Source organism: Cygnus atratus, chromosome 6 (assembly GCF_013377495.2).
Source record: "Cygnus atratus isolate AKBS03 ecotype Queensland, Australia chromosome 6, CAtr_DNAZoo_HiC_assembly, whole genome shotgun sequence".
NCBI lineage: Eukaryota > Metazoa > Chordata > Aves > Anseriformes > Anatidae > Cygnus > Cygnus atratus.
This window is the reverse complement of record NC_066367.1, coordinates 28095409-28117833: the sequence shown is the minus strand read 5'-3', so window position 1 is coordinate 28117833 and position 22425 is coordinate 28095409. Positions and strand designations below refer to the sequence as shown.

Below are 22425 nucleotides of genomic sequence, written 5' to 3'. Positions count from 1 at the left end.
TGGTGAAGGACTGGTTGCCTTTTCTTTTACACTGTGATGTTACATTAATTACTTTTTTCCCCAAAGGTGATTTAATGTAAAGATGAAGAGAAGAGTTCAGGGCATCAGATGAAATTAAATCTCCCTGAAATTACCCGCTTTCTGGTTCTGAGATTTATTCTGGTAAATTTTAACCTATACTTTTTCCATGCATGCTGTGGAATTTCAAAAGTCAATTTAAGACCCTTCATTTAACAAAAGCTATCTGTATAATACTATTGGATCTGATGCTCAGATCTCTCCTCTTGTCTTTGAACACACACTGTATGCCATTAATCTTCTCATGGTCAGACACTCAGTAGGGTCCTACAGTTCACTCATCTTTGTATAAAGCGAAATCTAGCCAGGCTTTGATCTTACAGAGTACTTTTCATTTAAGACTAGTGTAGCAGCCAGGCTGGCAGGAAAAGCCTTTACTTTTTACCCAGTGAACAAAACAAAGTAACATCCGATGAATTATATTTCACAAGTTTGACCTGGCTTTGCAAATTACACATCAACACCAACTCTGTGCAAAGAGCTTGCAGGCAAAAAAGACCGAGAACCTCTGCTGTGATACCCCGAGGAATTCACACCAACCTGCCTGCACCAAGATCCTGGCTCATACCATTAGGCCTCTTTGCAGTAAGGGCACACTGCTGGCTCATGTACAACTTAGCATTCATAAGGACTCCAGGCCCTTTTCTGGGAAGCTGCTTTCCAACTGGGCAGTGCCCAGCATAAACTGACATCTGCCAGCTCTCTCAGTACTCATGTGAACTCACAGACTTATGTTTGTCCAGTTTCCTCTCTCACTGAGGGTACATCTTGCTTGTTCCAGATTTTCCCCCTGATCTCTGGGACACAGGATTCCTGAAGGCTGGTCTTGCTAGTAAAAAATGAGACATAAACACCCATTTTCCTCAGGCAAAGAGGGACAAAGTCCCTCTTCATTATCCAGTGTAACAGCCAGCATAACTCATTTTTAATGGGAAAAATTAACATGCTAATAGGGATGTTATAAGCAAGACAGAAGAAGGTTTGCCTGTTCCAAGTTGTGTGGAAACAGCTACACTGCTCCGCAGCAGCACTTGAATTTCTGCCAGACTACATATCTCTACATCCACAACATAGATACTTCATAATTTAGGAATAACTGAGAAATCACTAAGATAATCCTCATGGCTAAAGTTTTTGGCAAGTCAGGTTGTAAAAAGACACTTCAGAATTACTGAAGAACACAAACACACACACACATATATAATCTGCAGCATCCACTTAAACAGGAGCTTCTGACTCTGTCCTTCCTCCCCGCTCCTTTTGGGACAACTCCTTAGAAATCCAAAAATAAAAATGACTTTTTAACAGCACAATGTGAGCTTGACATTTCAATCTTCCAGGAGATAAACACCTCCTTCAGTCAAATATAAATGTATGTTTTCTTCCTAGCTGATTATCTGCGGCCATTGGTCTGGGGTTTTATGTCAGAAACCAGTAAGTTCAAAGTCAGTCTGTATATATGCAGAGCAAAGATCAATTATTAACTGCATGCTCAGCCATTCCTGCTCAATGTAATCCAATTACAGTTCCCTTGTTTCTCCCTTGTGGGTCTCCAGAACATCTCTTGACCCTTCAGCACAGTAAAATGATCTCTGTGAGTACAAACATGTCCATGAATTGAGCTAATGAGACAGATCTTTCAGCTCTGTCCTCTTGGAAAGCAGATAAAGAAATCTGCCAGAGTCCTTGGCTGAATGCTATGACTGCTTCTCCTTTCAAAGAAGTCTTGTACACTTAGAGATTTAGAATAGCATATGGTAAAACAAAACAAAACAACCGAAAAAGGCTTTGGGTGCCAAGTCCACTCAGATGACTCAATGACTTTAGTGCAGGATTTGAACTGAAAACTCTAATCAGTATGTCCACTTTCTGTGAGGTGTGCATACAACAAGGGATCATCGAAGGGACCAGAGATGTTTCTAACAAGAGAAGTTTCTCTGTTTACATAAAGAAACTGTTTGGAAGATCTCCTGCTATTCAGTCCTTCCACTTATGGTGCCACAGACAGTGTCCCATTCACAGTCAATCAGGGGCAATTTTTTTTTTACATTCAGCATTCCTGATCAAACTCTCACTACCCACTCCCCCAGTAAACAAAAGATTTCAGGACCAACTACAGCAATTTTTCGAAATGATTTTTAGAAAATATACTCTCCTATTTGCCGTATAAAGCATTTAATGATTTAAACCAGAGCTAGGCAAGAAACATTTCTTAGTCTATTCAGAGTTGCTTGAGAACTAGTCTCCTCAACAAAGCTGTCTTCCTCACTTCCCAACATGACTTACTTTCCTGCTCCTGATCTGTTAAAAATAACTATACCTGAACCTTGGCACAATTTCCCACTTCACAGTCACGTAAATTATGCAGGTTGTTCAATGGGTGTTGAAACTCTTTAAACCAGAAGGTGTTCTCAAACAGAGAAAGCCCCAGTGAAGACTTGAAAGTCACCCCCCAAACCCACCCCAATGTTGCAGTAGATCCTATTTTCTCTAATTTAGCTTTGCTCCATTGAACCCTGCAATGCACAGATTCAAGAGTCCTTGGCTCAAAGAATGAATTAGTTTATTTTGGCCTGCCTTTAACACTGAATGACAAAAGCTTTGTTTTTGTTTGAGAAAAATTGTTGGAGACACAGCTTACCAGATTTGCAAGGCAAAAACTACAAGGATAATTTACATGCCTTCAATAGAAAGGCTGCTGCTGAGTTTGAGACATAAGGAGATGAGAGTAGATTACTAGTTTATTAAAAGGCAAAATGTCAGTAGCTTCTCAATGATGACATTTTCTTTTTAAGACTGTTAATTTAGCCCACCTCTATTACAGCTTTTGGTTTCTTTTCCAATTAAGCATCAGCTGATTTCAAGAACTTTTAGGACAGGGCTGTAAGGCTGATCTAGGTCCTGCTACTATATTTTGAATATCACAATATCACAGAGCTGATAGAAGAATTTTGCAAGCTGTTTTCAATTGTACATTTGCTTGTAATGTGCTTTTTTCTTGTCTTTAATCCTTCCTATGCAATTTCAGAGACTTGCTTTCCTAAAGAAATTGGGAACAGAGCTCACTCTCATGACAATAGGTCATGAATAGAGGCAATAAAAAAGGGACTCAAATTGCTTGGTTTCTTAGGAGATCAGATAATAACTTCAGATACATTTCAGTCATTCTAGAATAGTTTGAGATCCTATCTCTTTTCTTTGATGTTGGCTATCTGCTCTTTTTCTAGATTTGGAATTGAAGAAGCCCAAACATACTAACAGACAAAGGCAAGAAAGAAAGAAACATTTTCTAGACATCATCATCATATTCATATCACATTTGATTACTTGCAGAGGGAAGAGAAGAATATAGAAACAAGAGGCACTAATGGTTTCTATCCTGACATTTCCCACTCCCATCAATTTCTATCTTTAGGTATCAAGCTGAGTGCATTATAATACTAAGTTACTGATAATTTGGTGAAATCATGCAAATTAGCAAAAATGTGGAATGAAAAGGAGAGTGCAGCCTAGTTCCCAGAGCCTCATCCTAAGACTGATGCAGTGCATTTGCAGCCCTGGGAAGAGAAAGTAGTGTGCGCGTGCGCATGTGCAGGAGAAAGATGAGAAAAGTGCAAAGGCAGGCCACATATGGAGCAGCTCTGACCAGGAGACAAGACCAGCTGTATTTGCATAACACTGTGGAAGCAGTGCCCTTCTGCAGTGTTGGTATTGCCGGGAGCCATTTATAAATGGACCAGACTTTTACCCACCATTACTGTGACAAGCTTGAGAGTGCACCCACAGTGGCTCTGCTGCACCACAGCTCTGTCCATAGACACAAAATAATCAGGTTACTCAGCTATCCCTCAAGGATGAAAGATCACAAAGCACATGACCTTGCAGCACTATTCATAAGAAAGCACAGCTCTGTGATGTGCAAATGTCTTTCATCATGCTAATTAACGACACCAAACCAGACTCCTCACCATTCGATTAATTAGTGTTACAAGATGCAGATGTTCAAGGGCATATACCCCCTGAAAAAAAATAATCTAGAAAAAGTCTTGTGGATGTCCCATCCTCGGAAGTGTCTAAGACCAGGTTGGATGAGGCTCTGAGCAACCTGGTCTAGTGGAAGGTATCCCTGCCCATGGCAGGGGGGATGGAATTAGGTGGTCTTTAAGGTCCCTTCCAATCCAAACCATTCTATGATTCTAAGAAGACTGGGGAGGACAGAAATGTTAAGTTATTGCATCCATTTTCAAAGGCACATGTGTGATATAGAAGACTAAGTATTCACTAATAGCAGGAAGAATCCCTACTGTGTCATCTTTAAAAACATAAACTTTAGAAAACTTACCCATGCCATGACATGAAATCCATTGACCAGAGGTAAGAAAAACATTGTGATATAGATAAATCACTAGAGTGGGAACTGTTTCTAGAAATAGTAGTTGCAAGGCACCACTGAGCATCTAATTTAAGAGAAGGAGGTCATCTGTATAGATCCAGAATGGTAGCTCCTTCACTGACACATGGTGGTGCCCAACATCTGTTATATCTTTATTTCCTACATGAAGCACCTGCCCTCTAAGGCTCCAAGCACTGGAAGGGCTTTCTATGTGAGTGGCAATGTGCAGCATGCATAAAGAAATGACTGAGTATGAGGAGATTTTATTTCCATTCCCAGATCTCAAACTGACCCATTGAGTAACTCTAAGTGTATCATTTTACTACCAAAATTCTGGTGTCTCAATCAGTATGTACTGTATGTTCTAATGATATGACCTCCTTTACAGTCTGCCAGTGTAAAGTGCTTGGGGTTAAATGTGATTATTTATTAATTTTACTGAAACCAATTGATTTTACAGGGAATATTTCACACCTGACTGGATTAGACCACAGTTGCCCATACAAGCTCATTTTCACATAAACTCCTTTCAATATAGTCTAAATATGAACAAGCCTTGCAGACACTTTCACTTCTTTTACGTTATTTAATGTGAGAAGTCTGAACTACCAGGAACATTCTTCTCATTGCCATTTTTATTAACTAATAATTTGCATAGTTGGTTTGTGGCTGATAGAAAAAAGGGGTGACAGGATACACCAACAGAAGCTTCAAAAATACTTACAAAAGTTTGGTTGGGTTGTGAAGCATTAAAGTATACATAGACTCTTCCAATATAGTTTCTTAACAAGTGGAAAGGGCATTAGGATTATGGCAAAGAATATTACTGCACACCTCTTAAGCGAGAATGCCCATCCCCATTTCACCAGAAGCCTAACCTTTATTTAACTATCAGTTACATGGCAGGGACCTACCTAAGTCCTACTATACATTGTCAGTCTCAGCAAATATTCTTGAAAATGAGCCAATAAAAGAGAAGGAATTGTGCTCACTTTTAATGGTACAAAGAATATTATTATTCATAGCCCAGTAACTTTATGGCAAGCATAAACCTCTTGGAGGAAGAAAGAGTAACACAATCTGAATAATTTGAACATTATTTTCATTGGAATAATTTCAATTCCAACAAGACTAAAAAATAAGAGGACATGAGATTTAAAAAACTACTGATATGGAACAGAAGACAGAGAATATACATGACTAAAATGACTGTCCTGACAGAATGACACAGGAGCAAGCATAGAACAAATCTAAAGAGACTTACAGGACTTAGAAACCAAGGTCAGCTAGTTATCTTAATTCTTTGTGTACAATGCTACATTTTAATTGTCCAGGGTTTTGGAGCCTGACATCTCACCAACCCTTTAAACTAATGTTCTCTTCATTTTACAGATGAGTAAAGATACATACAGAGATGAGAAAGACACTACTGTCCAAACTGCCTCCTGATTCTGAGTGTGCTAAGAGCTGCTCCACCTAATTTCTGGAAGTGGAAGAATCTCTATCTCTTTCTGAGCCAAAGAGGAGTTCTGCAGATGATGCAGCTGCCAAAATGAAACATTTATTGTAAAATCTGTGGTCCTGCTGAGCTACTACAAGAGATCCCAGTGTCCTGTTCCCAACTCCTTCCCCAATCACCATTAGAGAGTTCCTGCCTCTTAGAGACCTCCCAACTGCACCTCGCTGATGGTTGCATTTCATCAATAAAAGGCAATTGACTCATGTTTCTAAGGTCATTTTATACTACTCCGACAGCAGTAAAGGTGATATAAATGGATATTACATTTTAATTTACTTTAGGGCTATTTTTGATTGCTTGATTGGCATAAAGAGACCTCAGTGTAACTGAGAAGCAAATTCCAAGCTTTCACCTCAGCAGGGACTAACCTCTCCAACTCTGGAGCTTTGCACTGGAATATTCATATATCTGAACATCATATACACTGAACACCTGCATCTGAGAGCAAAGTGGAGATGGAAATGTGGGACTGGATGGCAGAGGAGAAAAAAGAAGGTTTCCTCAAGAGTCCCACCACCCTCCTGCTACTTCCCTTAGGGGAGATGGGCCCCAGGCTGATACTGCCCTGGCTGCAGGAGGGGCAGCCAGGGATTTGGCTATTCATCCCATGCCAGCCTGAATGCTGGCCACATGACATAACCAGGATATAAACTACTGCAAAATCCATACAGAGAATAAGAGCTTTTTTTTTTTTTTTTTTTTTTTTTTTCTTTTTTCTCCTTTATACTTTAATTTGATGGTACTTCAGAGCTTAGCTATTTTGGAATTTGCAAGGCTTCAGAGTGGTCTGGGTCATTCGGTCAAATGTACATATTCAAGCACATAACATTAACTTTCTATTGTTCTGCCACAGGCTAGTGACTCACCAATATGCTTACTCATCATTTCCAGTGCTCCAGTGCCTGATAAGTCTTGAATAATTCAAACATCCCAATTTGTATAGGATGATGCATGTCTGGAGTAAGTTTTCTGAAAGCACTGCAAGGACTCAGAAGCCAGAGCCTCACTGAGAAGACAGAGGGTCTATGCCCCTAAAATCTTTACATGTTTTCAGAATGTGCCCACACCATTTACCTTCTAATAGCAAATGGTTGTTCTGGTCAGTGAACCTAGAAGATCTGTACATTTTCTGGCTTTAATACTCAGATGTACTGGCCATATTCCATTGAAACAATGCAGTGAAGAGCAATACGCATGCCAATAGAGAGTGCAAAAGATAAAATAATATATTTCTGCACCAAGTGTTCTTGTACAGTCATGGAATTTCTCATTCCTTTATCCTGGAGGCCTAATGGATCTCACTGTGGAATAAATAGCAAGGAATTGCTATTGTGCAGTCTTGCCAAATGGAAGTCAAAGCACATTTTAAGCCCCAACAACATAATTATTCAAAGACTGAATAGGCAAGTGTAGCACTGAATGCCAAATAAAGGGACATAAACAAGAGTGATGGCTATTTGCATGAACTGAATACCACAAAGCTGATAAAGTTGCAGGTACTATTCTCACAAAAATCATAGCCACATTGGTCTCCCTTTGGTAGCAAATCAAGAGTACTTACCATTTTTGGAGAGAATCACAGCCAAATATTCATGAAAGTAGGTGTTGATGTACAGCAGAAGGCTTGGAGTATGTGCAGTGAGAAAGCTAAATGCAATATTTTCCTTGGGCATGACAGCATCCGCATAAATGGCAGAGCTTGAACTGCTTGCATTTTTTGTGACAGGATAAGGTTCTTGGAAAATATAGGTAACGGAAGTGCTGGCTTCAAATAACGCAGAAACCTCTGAAAGCACATATAAACCAAGGGAATCGTTTCAGCCACTGCATTTTCAGATGTCCCAGACAGGCATGCGCATGAGCTGACTGCCTCAGAAGCAGAACATGGCAAAATGCCCCTGATCCAGCTGACATCACCATTCCTTTGGATGAGCAGAGTGCCCTCCCTTACAGTCTATTTGTCTGATGCATAGAAGGGCAGTGTACAGAGACAGGCCTCTATATTCAACAGTTTTAGGGCTTGAATCATAGCTCCACAAGATGGAACAGGTCAAAATGTTGGTCAGTCAAATAAACGCTCAGTTTACTACCTTCTGACAGTTGACATGTAAGGCAATATTCTCTGTCTTCCCCCACAGTAATGACAACAATATATTTGTCTTTTCTAGTCTTCTTTTTAAGCAAAGTCATTATTAAAACAACACATTAATCCAAAGACACTCACTGAGGGAGAGCAGTAGCTTCAAAAGAAGACAAATATCTACCTGTGTGTACTCAAACTATAAGATCTCACAGTTATGTTTTCAACACGCAACACAGTCTGGCCATGAAATACATGCATGTGACAACAGCAGTTTTCCTAATGTGAGACACAGCAAAGTCAGGATGGTAATATCTTCCACTACTGGCTGATTACAAGTACTCTCTCCAATAAAGCAGATCCGCCACTATAGCAGTATCTCCTAACAGGACACTATGTGGGTATTCTATATGCCTCCCGTGACATCCGTGCCAAATCCTCAGCTCATGTAAGTGGGCATAGTTCTATGGACTTGAGTACAACTAAGCCGATTTACACCAGCAGATGATGTGGCCCACTTAGCCTGTCACATTTGTAAGGTGAGGGGCAGTCACGGAAATTAAAACACTCACATTACACCTTGCTGTTATTGAGCAGTGATTTTGGTAGTTTCTTCCTCTCCCAAAGAGCATGTTATTTAAACTGGTTGCTATTTATTTGCCCTGCTCCTTTTTCTGGTGTTGGCACCATCTCCTAAAAGCCAGCAAACAGGTTCAGTGAGGACACACTTATCAGAAACTAAACCATGGAAATCCGTTTTGTCCTGAATGTTGCACATTTATTTTTGATGTCTCTTCTTATGGCCAGGTTTAGATGGGTTATCACAGTGATAGCAACAAAAATAAAAAGATTAACTCTTTTTGTCACATCATTGTTCCAAAATTCTGTAATGAAAAGCCCTTAAGATTTTATTAAGGTGGACAAAGCTGGATGAGGTTTAAAACCAAGCAAATGAAGCATTCATACATGGGAAGAACCATCATGGAAGTTTTCAGCCCTATTGGTTAATGTCTGGACCAAGTTATATGCAACTGAATACAGGAATCATGCAATACAGTTGGTAATTTAAGTAACAGTACAGCTTGAACCATTTTAATTTCTGAGGCCATCCATCACCGAAGTCAACAAGAGGAGGAGTTATAGTCCACTTAACATGAACACTTAGGGATGTTCAGGGTAAAGCTGATATTAGAACACACTCTTCTAATATGGTGGACACCAAGCTGACATGGATGAAATTGTGTTAGATACATTCAGAGACCACTAATGACTTAGGATCAAAGCTCTCTGCCTACCTTTCTTGCAGAACGGTCCTTCATAGGCCGAGTTGGTACAATCACAGTAATACCCATTATACTTCTCCACACATTTCCCTCCATTATGGCACAGGTTACCATAACTACTGCAATGTCCTGGACATCCAGGTTTAACACCAGAAGTCATTTTAGCTCTTTCTTCAAGGTCAAGTTTCTGTCCATTTAAATGCAGAGATCGAATACATCCCATAAAGCCCTTTTGTCTGGAAGCTGTTCCCCCTGAAAAAGAGAGAAAAAATAGGACATGCATTTACTGATGAGTCCACAAAGTAATCAAAGCCCTGAAGTTCAATCCATAGGTATAAATATGAATCCATTAAATTTTAAAAATATTATCTTTTGTGTATCAACGCACACTGTAGCAAAAGATGACAGATGGAAAGCCCTGGAAACTAAAGGTCTCTATCTGTAAGAAAGGACTAAAGCTGCGTCCAACTTTCCAGTTGCCCTTGTTTTCTTTTCTGCCTTATCTACTGCCCTGTTTGGTATTTAAATTGCAAATTCATTTGGGAAAAGATTAGCTTCTTTCTCATAAGTACACATATCACCTAATAAATGAGAAACTCTTTTTTTTTTTTTTTTTTTTCCTATTTGTTGCTATAGTATGGAGTATAAATAACACCCTGATCCCAACATAAGATGAGTTACACATGCTGATGAGTCCAGTTATCAAGGATGAATCATGTTCAGTGCCAGGTTTGATGGCTGAAGGGAAATGACTTTGGAGTCAGAATTTATGCATGACTGACCAACCTGATGTTGCATGTGAATGTTTGTTGTAGGCAAGAAACATGAGTTTGGGTTACAGTTGTGAAATTTATTACAATTGTTAAACATAATTGCATTTCTTTGTGAAGAACAAAGCTGTATGGATTTTAGCAAGAGAGCAGTCCAGTCTCTACAGGCTAACGAGCATCTTAGCTGCCCACTGAAATTTCGAACAGTGAAATGAAGATAGTTTTCCCTTAGGAGGTGGTCTCTCACAATAATAGTAATTATTGATGACAGTCAGAGTACTTTGTGAAAATATCAACATTTTTATTATTGTAGGCTTTGTTAGGCAGTTACCAATGTTTTGCTCTCAAATTTACTACAATTTTGATTGCTGCTATGAAATCTAACTCTGGCCGACAAATTAATAGCACTTGTAGCCCTTGAAATGCTAGCTTTATTGATAATGCATCAATAAAGAAGAAAGTATGAAAGAAGTTATCTTTCCAAATTCTTCTTCTATAGAAGTTTGTTCAATTACAAAATGCATAACTGATCTTTTGATGAGTCCTTGTAGAAGAGCATCTTTTCTGTCACAAATTGTTTAATTAAATCAAGACTTCTGCAAACTATGAGAATGAAACAACAGTCTGAGAAGCAATCTCACCAAAACAGTATTGTTCCGTTATACTATTCCGACTTATTTTTCTTTCTGGTAAGCTAACAGCAGAAGTACTGGATTTGAATTAGAATAACTAAGTTCAAGATAGTATGTGTAAGAGAGGTTTACTTTATACTAATATTATGTTTCACTTTCTCAGTGAAACAAACATTTTCAAAATCTTATTAAGCCAATTGCTCTTTCCAGATGAATGAACGTTAACTTACTTATTTTAAAGGCCCTCTGAGCACAACAATTGGACCTTTTGCATTTGCACTGTGTACACGTGATCCTTTTCTTTGGAGATTTTACTCCAAAACCAAACACACCATGCAAAATTTTCAGTAATGTCCAAGTAAGAAGGAATGTGATTTCTCCCTTTAAAATTACTGGTTACTCTGTTTTCTCTTGTACGGGTAGTAACCACAAATTTTTCAAGGATAAATGAAAATTTCCTTGACTCTTTTTGGCACACAAACAAATTCCAGCTGGTACATTTAAATGTAACACTTTAAAGGAACTATTGTTAAGTATTCTACAGATGTCATGTTTACTGAACTGCCCATATTTTTACTGCTCGCAGTAGTGCTTTGGAAAGCTGCGTAATACGAGTTTCTTACTCTTCTCCTCTTCTAATGTCTGGAGATTATAGAGCTTAACAGAGACCATCTATCCAATCCTAGATCCACACAGCATCAATTAAGCAAATCTGTTTATTATTTGGGCATTATGGAAGTTTTCCTCTATTGACCAGAACTAATCTTCAAATACATTCTGTGGAAGTCGAGAAAAATGGAAAACAAAACAAAACAAATCTTTCCCAAATTAGAGTAGGAAGAATTAGCAAAGCCTAATAGGTCTGTTGGACTACACAATTTCATGCATGCAATCTAAATGTTTTGTTCAGGAAAACAGATTTTAAGATAAGCCTCAGGTACAACAACAACAACAAAAAACAGGGTTAAACAGGGTTAAAGTTGCAAATGTGCAATGCCACTTTCAGAAAGGTATTTATGCAGCTGAATTTTACTGAAAAGCCTTGAGGCAGAAAAGAAAGAGTCTGAGAGGAGGGGGCAAGAAGCACAACTGAGCACCAGTAGTACAGCTTAGTAACACAACTGGATAATATATTAAGGTTCTATCAGTGAACTGAGGATTTGCTTTTAAAAGCAAAGGCTTTTTTGTTAGTAAGAACTGGATTAGGGAGGCTGAAGTGAAGAATGTTAGGAGTGTTCTTGTTTTGTGTAATGGATGCAAAGAAAATGATAGGGTATGAGAGTGTAAGAACAACTACTATCATTACTTGGGAGTAGGAGAACTTGCTATGATATTACTCAGAAGACATCCAAGTCACACTTGTTAGTCTCAGACTAAAAGTTGTAGTAAGCAGTCAGGATACACAAGAATTTAAGCCTACTCCTGGCCTTTAAAACATCCAAAAGTGTCCCCAGTTTCTTTTAACAAGAGCAACATCAAACAGGCAAAATATGCCCCTTCTTATTCTCTCCTTCCTTCTCTCTGTCCCCCAAGAAAGTTTCTCAGATGTTGACTCTGCCTGTGGTATGTTGTTTTTGGACCACTTACAAGAGACAGAGATTTCCCCAAGGATTCCTCACACCATTGCTCTCAAGATAAAAGCAGGAACCGAAGCACTTAACTTTGCCAGTCTCTTTAACATACCAAATAAGTAGAACAAAAATTTCTGATCAAGGCTGTAGGCATGAAAGTAACCTCCCAGGATTTTTATTTTGCTTCTCTGATGTTACAAGTCTGAGTGCAAATCCTGTTTTAAAAGAGGTCTGTGAAGATGTCTTTCCACTCTCCTCCTCATCCTGGGGTGTTATGAACACGCCTTCACTGGATGAGACAGCACATTTCATCTCAGACTACAGCATCAGAGAAGATGGTTACAGAACTCCTCTTGGACAACAAAGATATGCCAGAAGGTGCAGTATCCAAAGTCACTCATTTTAAATACTGAGAGTGAGTCCATTGAAGGGAAGGATTTTTGTCTGTTCCTTCAGACCAAATTGGCCTGCTGCTGCACAGAGTTTGGTCAAGTTGATATTGTAATCAGCTAATCATTGATATTGTAATGTGATCAGTTTGTAAACTTGTTCAGGATTTGATCCTTCTACTGTAATTTTTTTCAAATTAACAGAGGAACATAACCAGGTACAAGGATATCTATCCTATTGCTGAGGATTATAAAACAGCCAGAAGCAGTTAGATACCCAATGCCCTCTAAAAGAAAGTGAGAAATGGGTTTCCAGTTCCTTTAGGCTGCTCTAAAATTTGAGCTTGTTTGATTTTGGGTAATCCTCAATGTACTGGCAATGAAAATTCATTTCTCCCTTTCGCATTGCACACATAGAGAAAGCTATCCCAGAAGCCCGTCACATACTCCATGTGTGCCAGTGTTGCCCTTAAGCAGACTGTCTTTATTCTAAATTATTTTAACAAGTGCAGTCATAGAAAAACTCTTTCTGGTACTACTTAGATAAATACCTAAGTACCTTATGAGTCAATTACACAATAAATACACAAGCTAATCATACAAACATTGCATAATCTACCCTTTTGTCTCTTACTGACTATTCATAACTATTTTGCCTTAACAGAGAGAAACCATAATTGAATACGGTCAGACATTTATAGAAAGTGATGGAATAAAACAAGAATTGTAAAGCTGAATCCTGTCACGTTGTATTGCTATTGATAACAGGGAGAAAGGAGAGGTATTAGATTTGAACTGCTCTATTTTGACTCCTCTCCTTTTGCTTTTACCTCCAGGTAAATCCAGTTAGGAAAGTACACTTTCTATGGCATGTGTAAGAAATCATCACTGCAGTGGAATCCTAGGAGCATCATGCACTGAAGATTTCTTGCACATGGTATGTGGCTGCTGACTTGCTCAGACAGAACAAAGGCTTAGGTTCTGCTCCCCCAAGGGTGAACATCCCCAAATACAGACATGTAGGGAAAATGCCACCTTGGCAAAATGCAAGAGCAGACAAAACCACTGTATTAAGTACAAAGCAGTGCAATGAAAGGTGTCTTAAACTTCCAAGGAAAGCTAGACCTCCTCAACTCCAATCCTTACAAAATATTTAAAGGCTGATTAACTTGCTCAGAACATCACTATCATTGGACCAGAAGTAAACGAAGGACACCTCAAAGACCACTTAAAACTGACTGCTTTGTTAAGTTTTCTTGAGAAGGCTTCTGTTCAACTTTCTTTGTAATAAATCGCAGAAAGCTAAAAGTTTGTTTGTCAGACCAACTTGAAAACAAAACAAAACAAAACCACCATGAATACACAAACTTAGGAGCAAAATCCTTCTATTACAGTCTTAAATGTATCTAATTCTCAGGTTAAGGAGGAAAACTCTGGGCAAAACTTAAGCAAATTGGTCAGAAAACAGAAACAGTTGACAGGGAATTAGTTGATCCAAATTAGCAGAACTCTTTTGAAATTATGTTATGTGCCAATTGCCCCTGTAGTCAAATTTTATAAAAGCCCAGGTTTATGTGTGTGATATACAGTATATAACCCTCCAAAAGTACGAGACAAAACAGTCTCACATATGCTGTACATATACGCTGATTGCTCTCAAGCAAAATGAAAATGATAATAGTTTGAAAGCTAAAATGGATATCCATTCAATCATCATTTTAGTGGTACATGCTGCTAATACAGTTTCTTTACCCCAAAGGATCAATAAATCTTTCCAAAAGATAAATAAAGTAAATTTTGATATTGAGCTTTATTTATGAGATTTACAAAATATTTGAATTGATTCTGGAAAAGAATCAAGAACAAAAAAAGGTTCTATCTTCACAATGAAAACAAAGTTCTATGTTTAAATGAAAAAAATTTATGACGATTAAATTTAAATATACTTGGAAAAGTTTTAAAACGGCAAATCATGTCAGTTACATAGATCATTAATTAAGAATGTGAATACTAACTGTGGAAGCCCCTTAATCACTGTCAGTATGCATACTGCTGCAGAAACAAATATGTTGTGGATTATGGAAGAGGAGAATAATATGTGCTGCTGTTTCTTTCCTCTTTTTACAATCAATGTTGTTTATGTATTTATTTTTCAGATGGGATAAAATTCACTCTGCGTGGTTCAGGTATTAAATCAATTGGTTCCTATTAGAGACTGGAATGAGACCTTCAGCAGAGACAAATTATGCCACATCTGTGTATTGTTGGACTTCTGCCACCTTTCCCTGAAGTACCTGGGGACTTCAGGGAAAGGGTTAGAATCAGAGACCATTCAGGTTTCCATCTCTTCTGGCTGCTCTTAGAAAAACTCAGAACATCACAGACAGTTTTGACCTTCAACACTGTTTTCCGTGGTAGTTAAGGGCCAAAACCCACTCTTATAAGCAATAGTATTTACTCAACCTTGCGTTCAGGGTTCAGTAAAAGTGTGTATGAAAAACTGAATGCAGTCAAATTACTGAAAGTGAGAACTTTCTATCCCTCTACTGAGATAAAGTAACTATGTCCTAGGGTATACTGTAAATACTAGGTACAATCAGAGAAAAAAATACATAGGGTTGAAAGTTGCTACTGGAGATCAACTGGTCTAACCTCTTCCTCAAAGTATGCCTACATTCATAGTTAGATCATGTTGCTCAGGGTCTTTTCTGAGAAAGTTTTGATTGTCTCTGAGCATGGAGATCACACAGTCTCTCTGGGCACCTGCTTCAGTGCTGCACTACTCTCATTGTGAAGATGACTGTTTCCCTTCCCTTTCTGCAGCCTGCAGGCTACAACCCTGCTAATACAGCCTTGTGTGCAGCCCGCAAAGGCACACTGTAGATTCACTTCTCCACCAAGGCCAACAGGACCTTTTCTGATCAGTGGCTACCCATCCAATCAATCCCCAGTTTGCATGGATGCATCACTATTCTGCCCGAGGTATGTGGCTTTGCATTTGTCTTTGCTGATAACCTCCTACTGGCACATTTCTCCAGTTTGTTGGGGGTCCTTATCTACCTTGGATTTCCATGATGCAACTCATTGATTATCACTTTAAAATCACCATGAAGTTGGTTCCAGTAACCGGTTTGTTATGCAGAGAAACAAGATTATACGCAGATACTGCTTTTCAGATGCGAGACAGTAAGCAGCTAAGACATATCTGATAGATGACATGATAATACCTTCATTTTTACTCCTTTAAAAAGAAACAGACCAAAAATTTGTAAAAAACTATCAATTCATTAAGTTCTCTAAGTCTTCTGTTTGCAAACTGTAGCTTGGTTAGACTTCTCTGATGTTTCTAAGGTGCCTAGCAGCCCAACCCTACTGTCCTCAGGCCCTGTCTCTCATGGAACCTCTTTCTAGGATCATTTGAGGAACAAGTGATAAGCAGCATGCTTCACACCAGAAAGCAGAAACCTTGTACTGTGACAGTTTTAGCAGAAAATAAGTTCTTCAGTGGACTTTTCTCAGGCTGAGAGAACGTTTTAGGTACGAAACGGTTGCTATGAGGGAAGGACTCCTGGTCAATGATACAACTCTATTTATTAACAAGTTCATTCCTTCTGTTCAGACCCCAGTAATTATTGCACACATACGCTCTAACAAGCTCACATAAATACCTCAAAATCTTCTTAATTCAAGAGGTGTGGATATACAGGTAAACTTTACTAAAATTAGTTGACAGATTGAGGTTTGCCATACCATCTCAGCTAAATAAGAGAATTCATTTTAAGGAAAGAATTGGTAATTATTTGCACAGCCCTGAATAAGAAGCAGGTTACAACCTACTCCATCACAGCATGGAGTACTCAGAGAAGCAGTGTTTGAATATTGGAAAGGGAGAAGACCCTTTGTTATCCCAGATTATATTATCAAATACAAGCTTGTCCACCTCTAGTTTTCATTTACATGGAAGACAGAGAAACAAACTATATGCAAACAGAGGTTTTTGTTTGTTTGTTTGTTTTGTTTTGTTGAAGAACACCTTCAGTTAAAATGGCTGCATTTGCTTTGACTGTGTTCATAGTTCTCTCACACACACACTTTATAGCCAAATGGCAGGCGTGTTTGAAGGAACAGATTTTAAGCACATATTGTCATCAAGCTTTGCCACTGTAACTTACAAGAATGTATGCCTTTTACATTGCATCGCAAAAGATCACATTTCCTACAGCAAATTACATAGTCAGCGCTGCACAAGAGGAAATAACTAATTCTTTTGCAACAAATATGTTTCATGCACTCTTAGACCCTAAAAATGCCAGTTAGTATTGTAAGGCTAACCTTTCTGTACTAAGTGCTTTGAGTGTAAAGGTAGTTTGGGTTTGATTTATGTTGCTTATGAAGGAGTGGAAGAGGAGGAGGCAGAATTAGGTTACCACACCTAAGCTCAGCAGTGAAACAACAGCATTAACAAGGCATAGACATGGAAATACTGCACACATCTGTAGAAACCCTTAAATGGTCCCTACCTACAAATAATTGGCTGTTGAGCTGCAAGCGGAAGTGCCCCTCTGCAGGTGCCTCCAGGACCTTCTTGGGGAGGTTATCCACTTGCAGAGATGTTTGCTTAAGGTTCCGCTCTGCTCGGACATAGTGCCACTGGTTGTCATTCAGGGGTGTGGAAGACTGCACGATTGCTTCTGTGGGGCCATTCCCAACATCTACAGAGAAGATTATCTCTTTGGGGGCTGGAACACACAAATAGACGTAAAGAGACAGTAAAGATCTGAATTAAATAGTGGTTTTGACATCAAGAAATCTTACATAAATATAGGGTCCATTACCTTTTATGTCAGCAAATAGTACAGCATCATTTACCTCCCATCTTCTACCCAGCAGCTTATATGTAAATCTAAGCCAGCAGCCTCACTGTTTGATCTCTGCTGTGATTACGCTTGGCTGTGGGTACCCATCTTTTTTTGCTATAACAATTATGGTGCCCTAGAAATTGTAATTTATTCTCTTTTGGAAGTAAAAGTGCCAAACACTGTACTAAAGTCACACAAAAGCACTTGGACAAATAATGCTGAGATGGTGGAAAGGATGAAGGAACTGTTTCTGACTAAATCTTTCAAAATGCATGTTCTTAACAGAACTTGGTTATATATGGTTGGAGAGAAACCTTCAAGCATTTGTTCGCATGCATAAGCCTGACCCAGGAAGCAAGGGAGAAACAGAAGGGAAAAAAAAATTCACTGGTGATCCTAAACTAAAGGGTCATACGTAACATGTCCAGAGATAGCAAGGCTCCTAGAAACAGAACAGTAACTGAAAAACAACAGTAATATGAAGGAGTCCATCTTCCTCTGCTAGAAGCCTGAAAGGGGCCAGAACTCTTTAACATTTTTGTTACTAATTATTTTTCTTCCTAAAATGCTAAATACATCAAAAAGGGCAAGAACCAGGCCGACAGACCGCACAACAACCAGAAGGTTTTGGATTGAAAATTCGTAAAAACCTGTTATTTTCAAGCCCAACAAATTGGATTGGTCTGGTTTTGGAAGCTGCTTCTTAGATAGTTAAGATAGGAAACACTCCATAGGGAGAGACAAAGATCTATTCTGAGCCCCTGCATCTGCTAAAAGGCCATTTCCTTCTGAAGCAGCTGGTCTGTGGAGCTTCCTTGATACAAGGCCTTTAGGCTGCAAATTCCATCTGGCAGCAAGAAACACACCACATAACTACCAATGAGAAGCCCAAGTTTAAAAGAAAAAATTTTCTTCAAATTTTTAAATAACTCATTTCTCTGGGAGCCCAGGTATAACATACTTTCAGAAACTTTCACTAAACAATCCTCTTAGTGGCTTGCAATATTTGTCGTATATTTGACACCAAAATGCCATTTTTACTTCTATATCCCTGAGAATGAAATGCAGTACACTGAAGTACAACCAAATTGGACTTTGATGTGCAATTAACAGTAAATCATACCTCATTACCTTGTGATAATGCACCATGACATTTACCATCGGTTTAATGAATTGAAGAGCCTCGGGGTCCATTTTTATTAAATTTTATGTTGGGGTTATCATAAGCATATTATAAAATGCATAGCACTCAGTTTGTTTTTCCTAAGCTTGACAGAATTTGGAATACAGAAGTCATATTTCATGTCAAAGCCACAGTACCCTTCTGTCACTAATAAAAATTTGAAGTCATCAGAACAGGAGTGAGGTAAAAACCTACTCACTAATTAAGTTCCCTACTCCTCTCTTTTATACATTAAGTTGCAGTTGTACTGCAGTCATTTATTAGATTTTGAAGTATTCAATGCCCATTACAGCTTACCGTGCATTAGCACTGTGGTCTTCATAGGCTCTCACCTCATAGTACAGTACCCTATACAGTGAATTCCTCTGAAACACTAGGATTGTGTCGTACTGGACATATCATTGAAAAATAAATAAAAGTAACCATGAGAGTTGTTTGTATTAAATTTTGCATCTCTTGACTAAAATTGCAGTCTACAGGCATGTCTGGTGAGTAGCTCTTTCTCTAAGGAAGTAAAATGGGGAAAAAATCCTGTAAATTTAGTCACCTCTCGGATTAGGAAAGAAGAACTGAATCACAATAAGGTGAAACAAAATGACCAACATTATACAGAGACACTCTGACAGGAGAGAGAGGTCTATGTCTCCATCTTATCCTCTCCAGGCTCTTCCAAAGTCCCAAGACAGAAGTAAAAAGTCCTTCCCAGTTTCCTGCTCCTGTCAAATTGGGCAAATACATCGTGATTTCCCCATGGTGAAACTTACAGCTTATTTCAACTCGTATGAAGTCCTTAATCCCCAGGTTTTCCAAGAATACCCCAGAGGGAGCTGTGGTTTTGAAGAAGAAGGAGATGTCCGCGCTGACCTCGGCATGGAAGGTGGGGAAGTGCAGGTAGGAGACCTCTGTGTTGAAGGAAGCTGCGTTCCAGAACTGCCCTGCAAACACAACCCCCTTCTCTGTAGTTAAATTGGCACAGGACAGCAGCTGTGAGCTGCACGTGGAAAGACAGCGTTCATCAGATAAACATGTTTAAAAAACAAACAACGAAACAAAACAAAGTAACATGTAAGTAAAAAAAAAAAAAAAAGGGACGTCCTGTTCCTCTAGAAATTGAGAAGAGCTAGTACTCACTGTCTCCATAGCAACGCAAAGGGCCAATTTTCCAGGCAGCCTCAGAATTTGATCTGTTTGTGTCAGTGATCACTATCTGAGTTACAGGCAAATGGTCTTTGAAAGCAAGGAGGCCGGTATCATTTGTCCTGGATTATAATAAACAAACAAAAAGAGACATTAACCACGGACAAATCCCCAGCATTCCTCACGTAAGGCAATAGTTGAAAGATGCTTACTTAAATGTATTTGCAGACTTACTATAAGACTTGTGACCAGTACACATTGCTTATGATACATACATGCACACATATGCTCTATGCTCAGACACAATACTGACCCCCCGAAGACACTGCATTTTGACACATGATACTGTCTGGTACGAACTCTAGCTGTGCTGAATGCTGGTGAAGCAGAAGCAGAGTGCTGCCCTTTTGCCTGACGGACATTAATGTAAAACAGGCTCTATTGGGTTTCCTCAGCAGGATGAATTTGATGTGGATCAGGTATAAGCCCAAATCTGAATTTCTGTTAAGTTAGCCAGAGACAGACAATGGCATTTGTGCTGGCTTTATGCTTTATCCTAGCAGTAGGAGGACTTGTGATACCTGATGCAGCGTGCTGTTAGCATGGGGCCACCAGACGATACCTGATCCAGCTTGAAGATGGCTAGTATACAATTGACTCAGCACACTGCAAAGACAGTTGAATTGGCAGTGAGTTTGCAGTGGATCAGCCCTTTGCATTACACATCTGAAATTTTTGGGTCAGCAGCTGAAATAATAAAGGCTGATTTACTGTATTGCCCAACTACAGTCTCTTGTTTGTATCAGCTGCATTTATTGTTGAGCTATTAACTTACACATGGCTGCTAAAAAGGAAGAGGATGGGAAGATTATTTTCTTTTTAGTCTGAGTGTCTTGGGGAAAGCAGTGTCCTCAAAGTGAAGCATGACATTTCATGGCAGCCCTCTGGTCCCTAAAATGATTCAGTGGCTTTGACTCTGGCAGGGTATACAGATGCACATTCATTCCACCTTTCCTCATGAACTTAACCAAGTCCCTCAGGCATCCAGCCCTGACCTTACCAGAGCTGAAATCCCCTCTGGAGGTATTTCTCTATTGATTACAGAGAGGCAAGTGCTACTGCATCTCATCTCCAAAGTGATGTGTTCATCTTCCCCTAACTCTTACTCAGGGCTGAAGTCTGTTGTGAATCCATGCACGTAAGCCTGGTACAACATTCTTCATGGAGCCAAACCTCAGTAGTTTTGGAGAAAAGGAACCCTAGGTCTGCATGGCCAAGCAACCTGCATGCAGGGTCTGGACTGATCTCACCCATATGCTCAGAGGGGTAAACTTCATGCTGCACACAGGGATGGCACCAATGACCAGACACAAGGTGACAATAATCCCAAATTTATAGCCACTCTCTTTTATGCATACATGAAACAAAGCCTCAGGAAACAGATTGCACTTTTTGAGTGAAATCATTGCCAAGGAGTCTGACATCCTAGGCAGGAACCCAGACTATATGCTGCTCATAATGCCACCTTCCACAAATGTACCCCTCATTATAGTTCCAGCTGTGGAAATAGACATGATATTTCAGCAAAGAAGTAATCAAGATGAACAACACAGCTGTGCTCTGACACAACCTCGGATGTTTACTTGTCTAACTGCTCTATTCTGATTAATGTTACAAGACATAGAAGGGGCATTTTCATCTTTTTGATAAAGGCTGCAAACATTTCATTTATTTTTCATTGTTTCTAACTGCATGCAGCAACAGTTAATTGTCTTGTAATTCCAAGGAGAAAAGGAAAAGTACTTTCTTTGACCCTAACATTTTTTCTTACTTCAGTATGACACGTAGATAATTACAAAATGCAGAAAGATGAAATTCCCACACATAAGACAGAGTGATGCCTTCAACATAGACTGACACCTTCAATAGAGACAGACATGGAAATGTACCATATATGAAAATCAAAAGTACATGGTCTCCAAATCTCTTCATTGAGGCCTGTCAGAAGCATTGTCACGTAGCTTATTGTATCAATCCTTGAAAGTCAGTGTAAATGCTCTCAACAGATTATGAAACAGTTGTAACAGAAGCTGATCTATTTGAGTATTTCTTAGGAAGATAATTAAATAAAGCATTTCAGGGCATAGTAGGAAGAAAAGTAGGTAGAATGAATGAAAGAAAGGCAGAAAGATTTACAGAAATAGGACATAAAATATGCAATATACACATGAATAACTAAATGACATTTACGTTAAAAAATAAAAAAAGATTTTTCACCAAATATCCAGGGGTTTTTCCTGCAAATTTATTTTTATTCAAAAAAAAATAGTGCAGAGTTTTGGCTAGCTATGATCAATATTACAATCAAAATCAGTACCTTCCTGCAGCTACTGCTGAAGATACTTACAAAAAAAAAAAAATGAAATGGTGATATTTTAAAGATATCTATTCCACATCTCTGAGAACTGCATCACTTATTAGATAGTCTGTTATATTGCATGAAGTTCTTTTATATTGAACTTTATGACTCT

At 38.9% G+C, this 22425-nt stretch overlaps 1 protein-coding gene across 1 annotated transcript in view; it reads right to left on the bottom strand.

Annotated features, from left to right (window-relative positions):
- CNTNAP5 (contactin associated protein family member 5) overlaps positions 1-22425 on the bottom strand; it is a 216383-nt gene that overhangs the window by 23080 nt on the left and 170878 nt on the right. Inside the window, exons 16-20 of the mRNA XM_050711667.1 lie at positions 19889-20016; positions 19522-19692; positions 17236-17454; positions 9366-9605; positions 7552-7776 (exon numbers count right to left, since the gene is read on the bottom strand). Coding sequence (XP_050567624.1) covers positions 7552-7776; positions 9366-9605; positions 17236-17454; positions 19522-19692; positions 19889-20016 — 983 coding nt within the window. The remainder of the gene's footprint in view (positions 1-7551; positions 7777-9365; positions 9606-17235; positions 17455-19521; positions 19693-19888; positions 20017-22425) is intronic.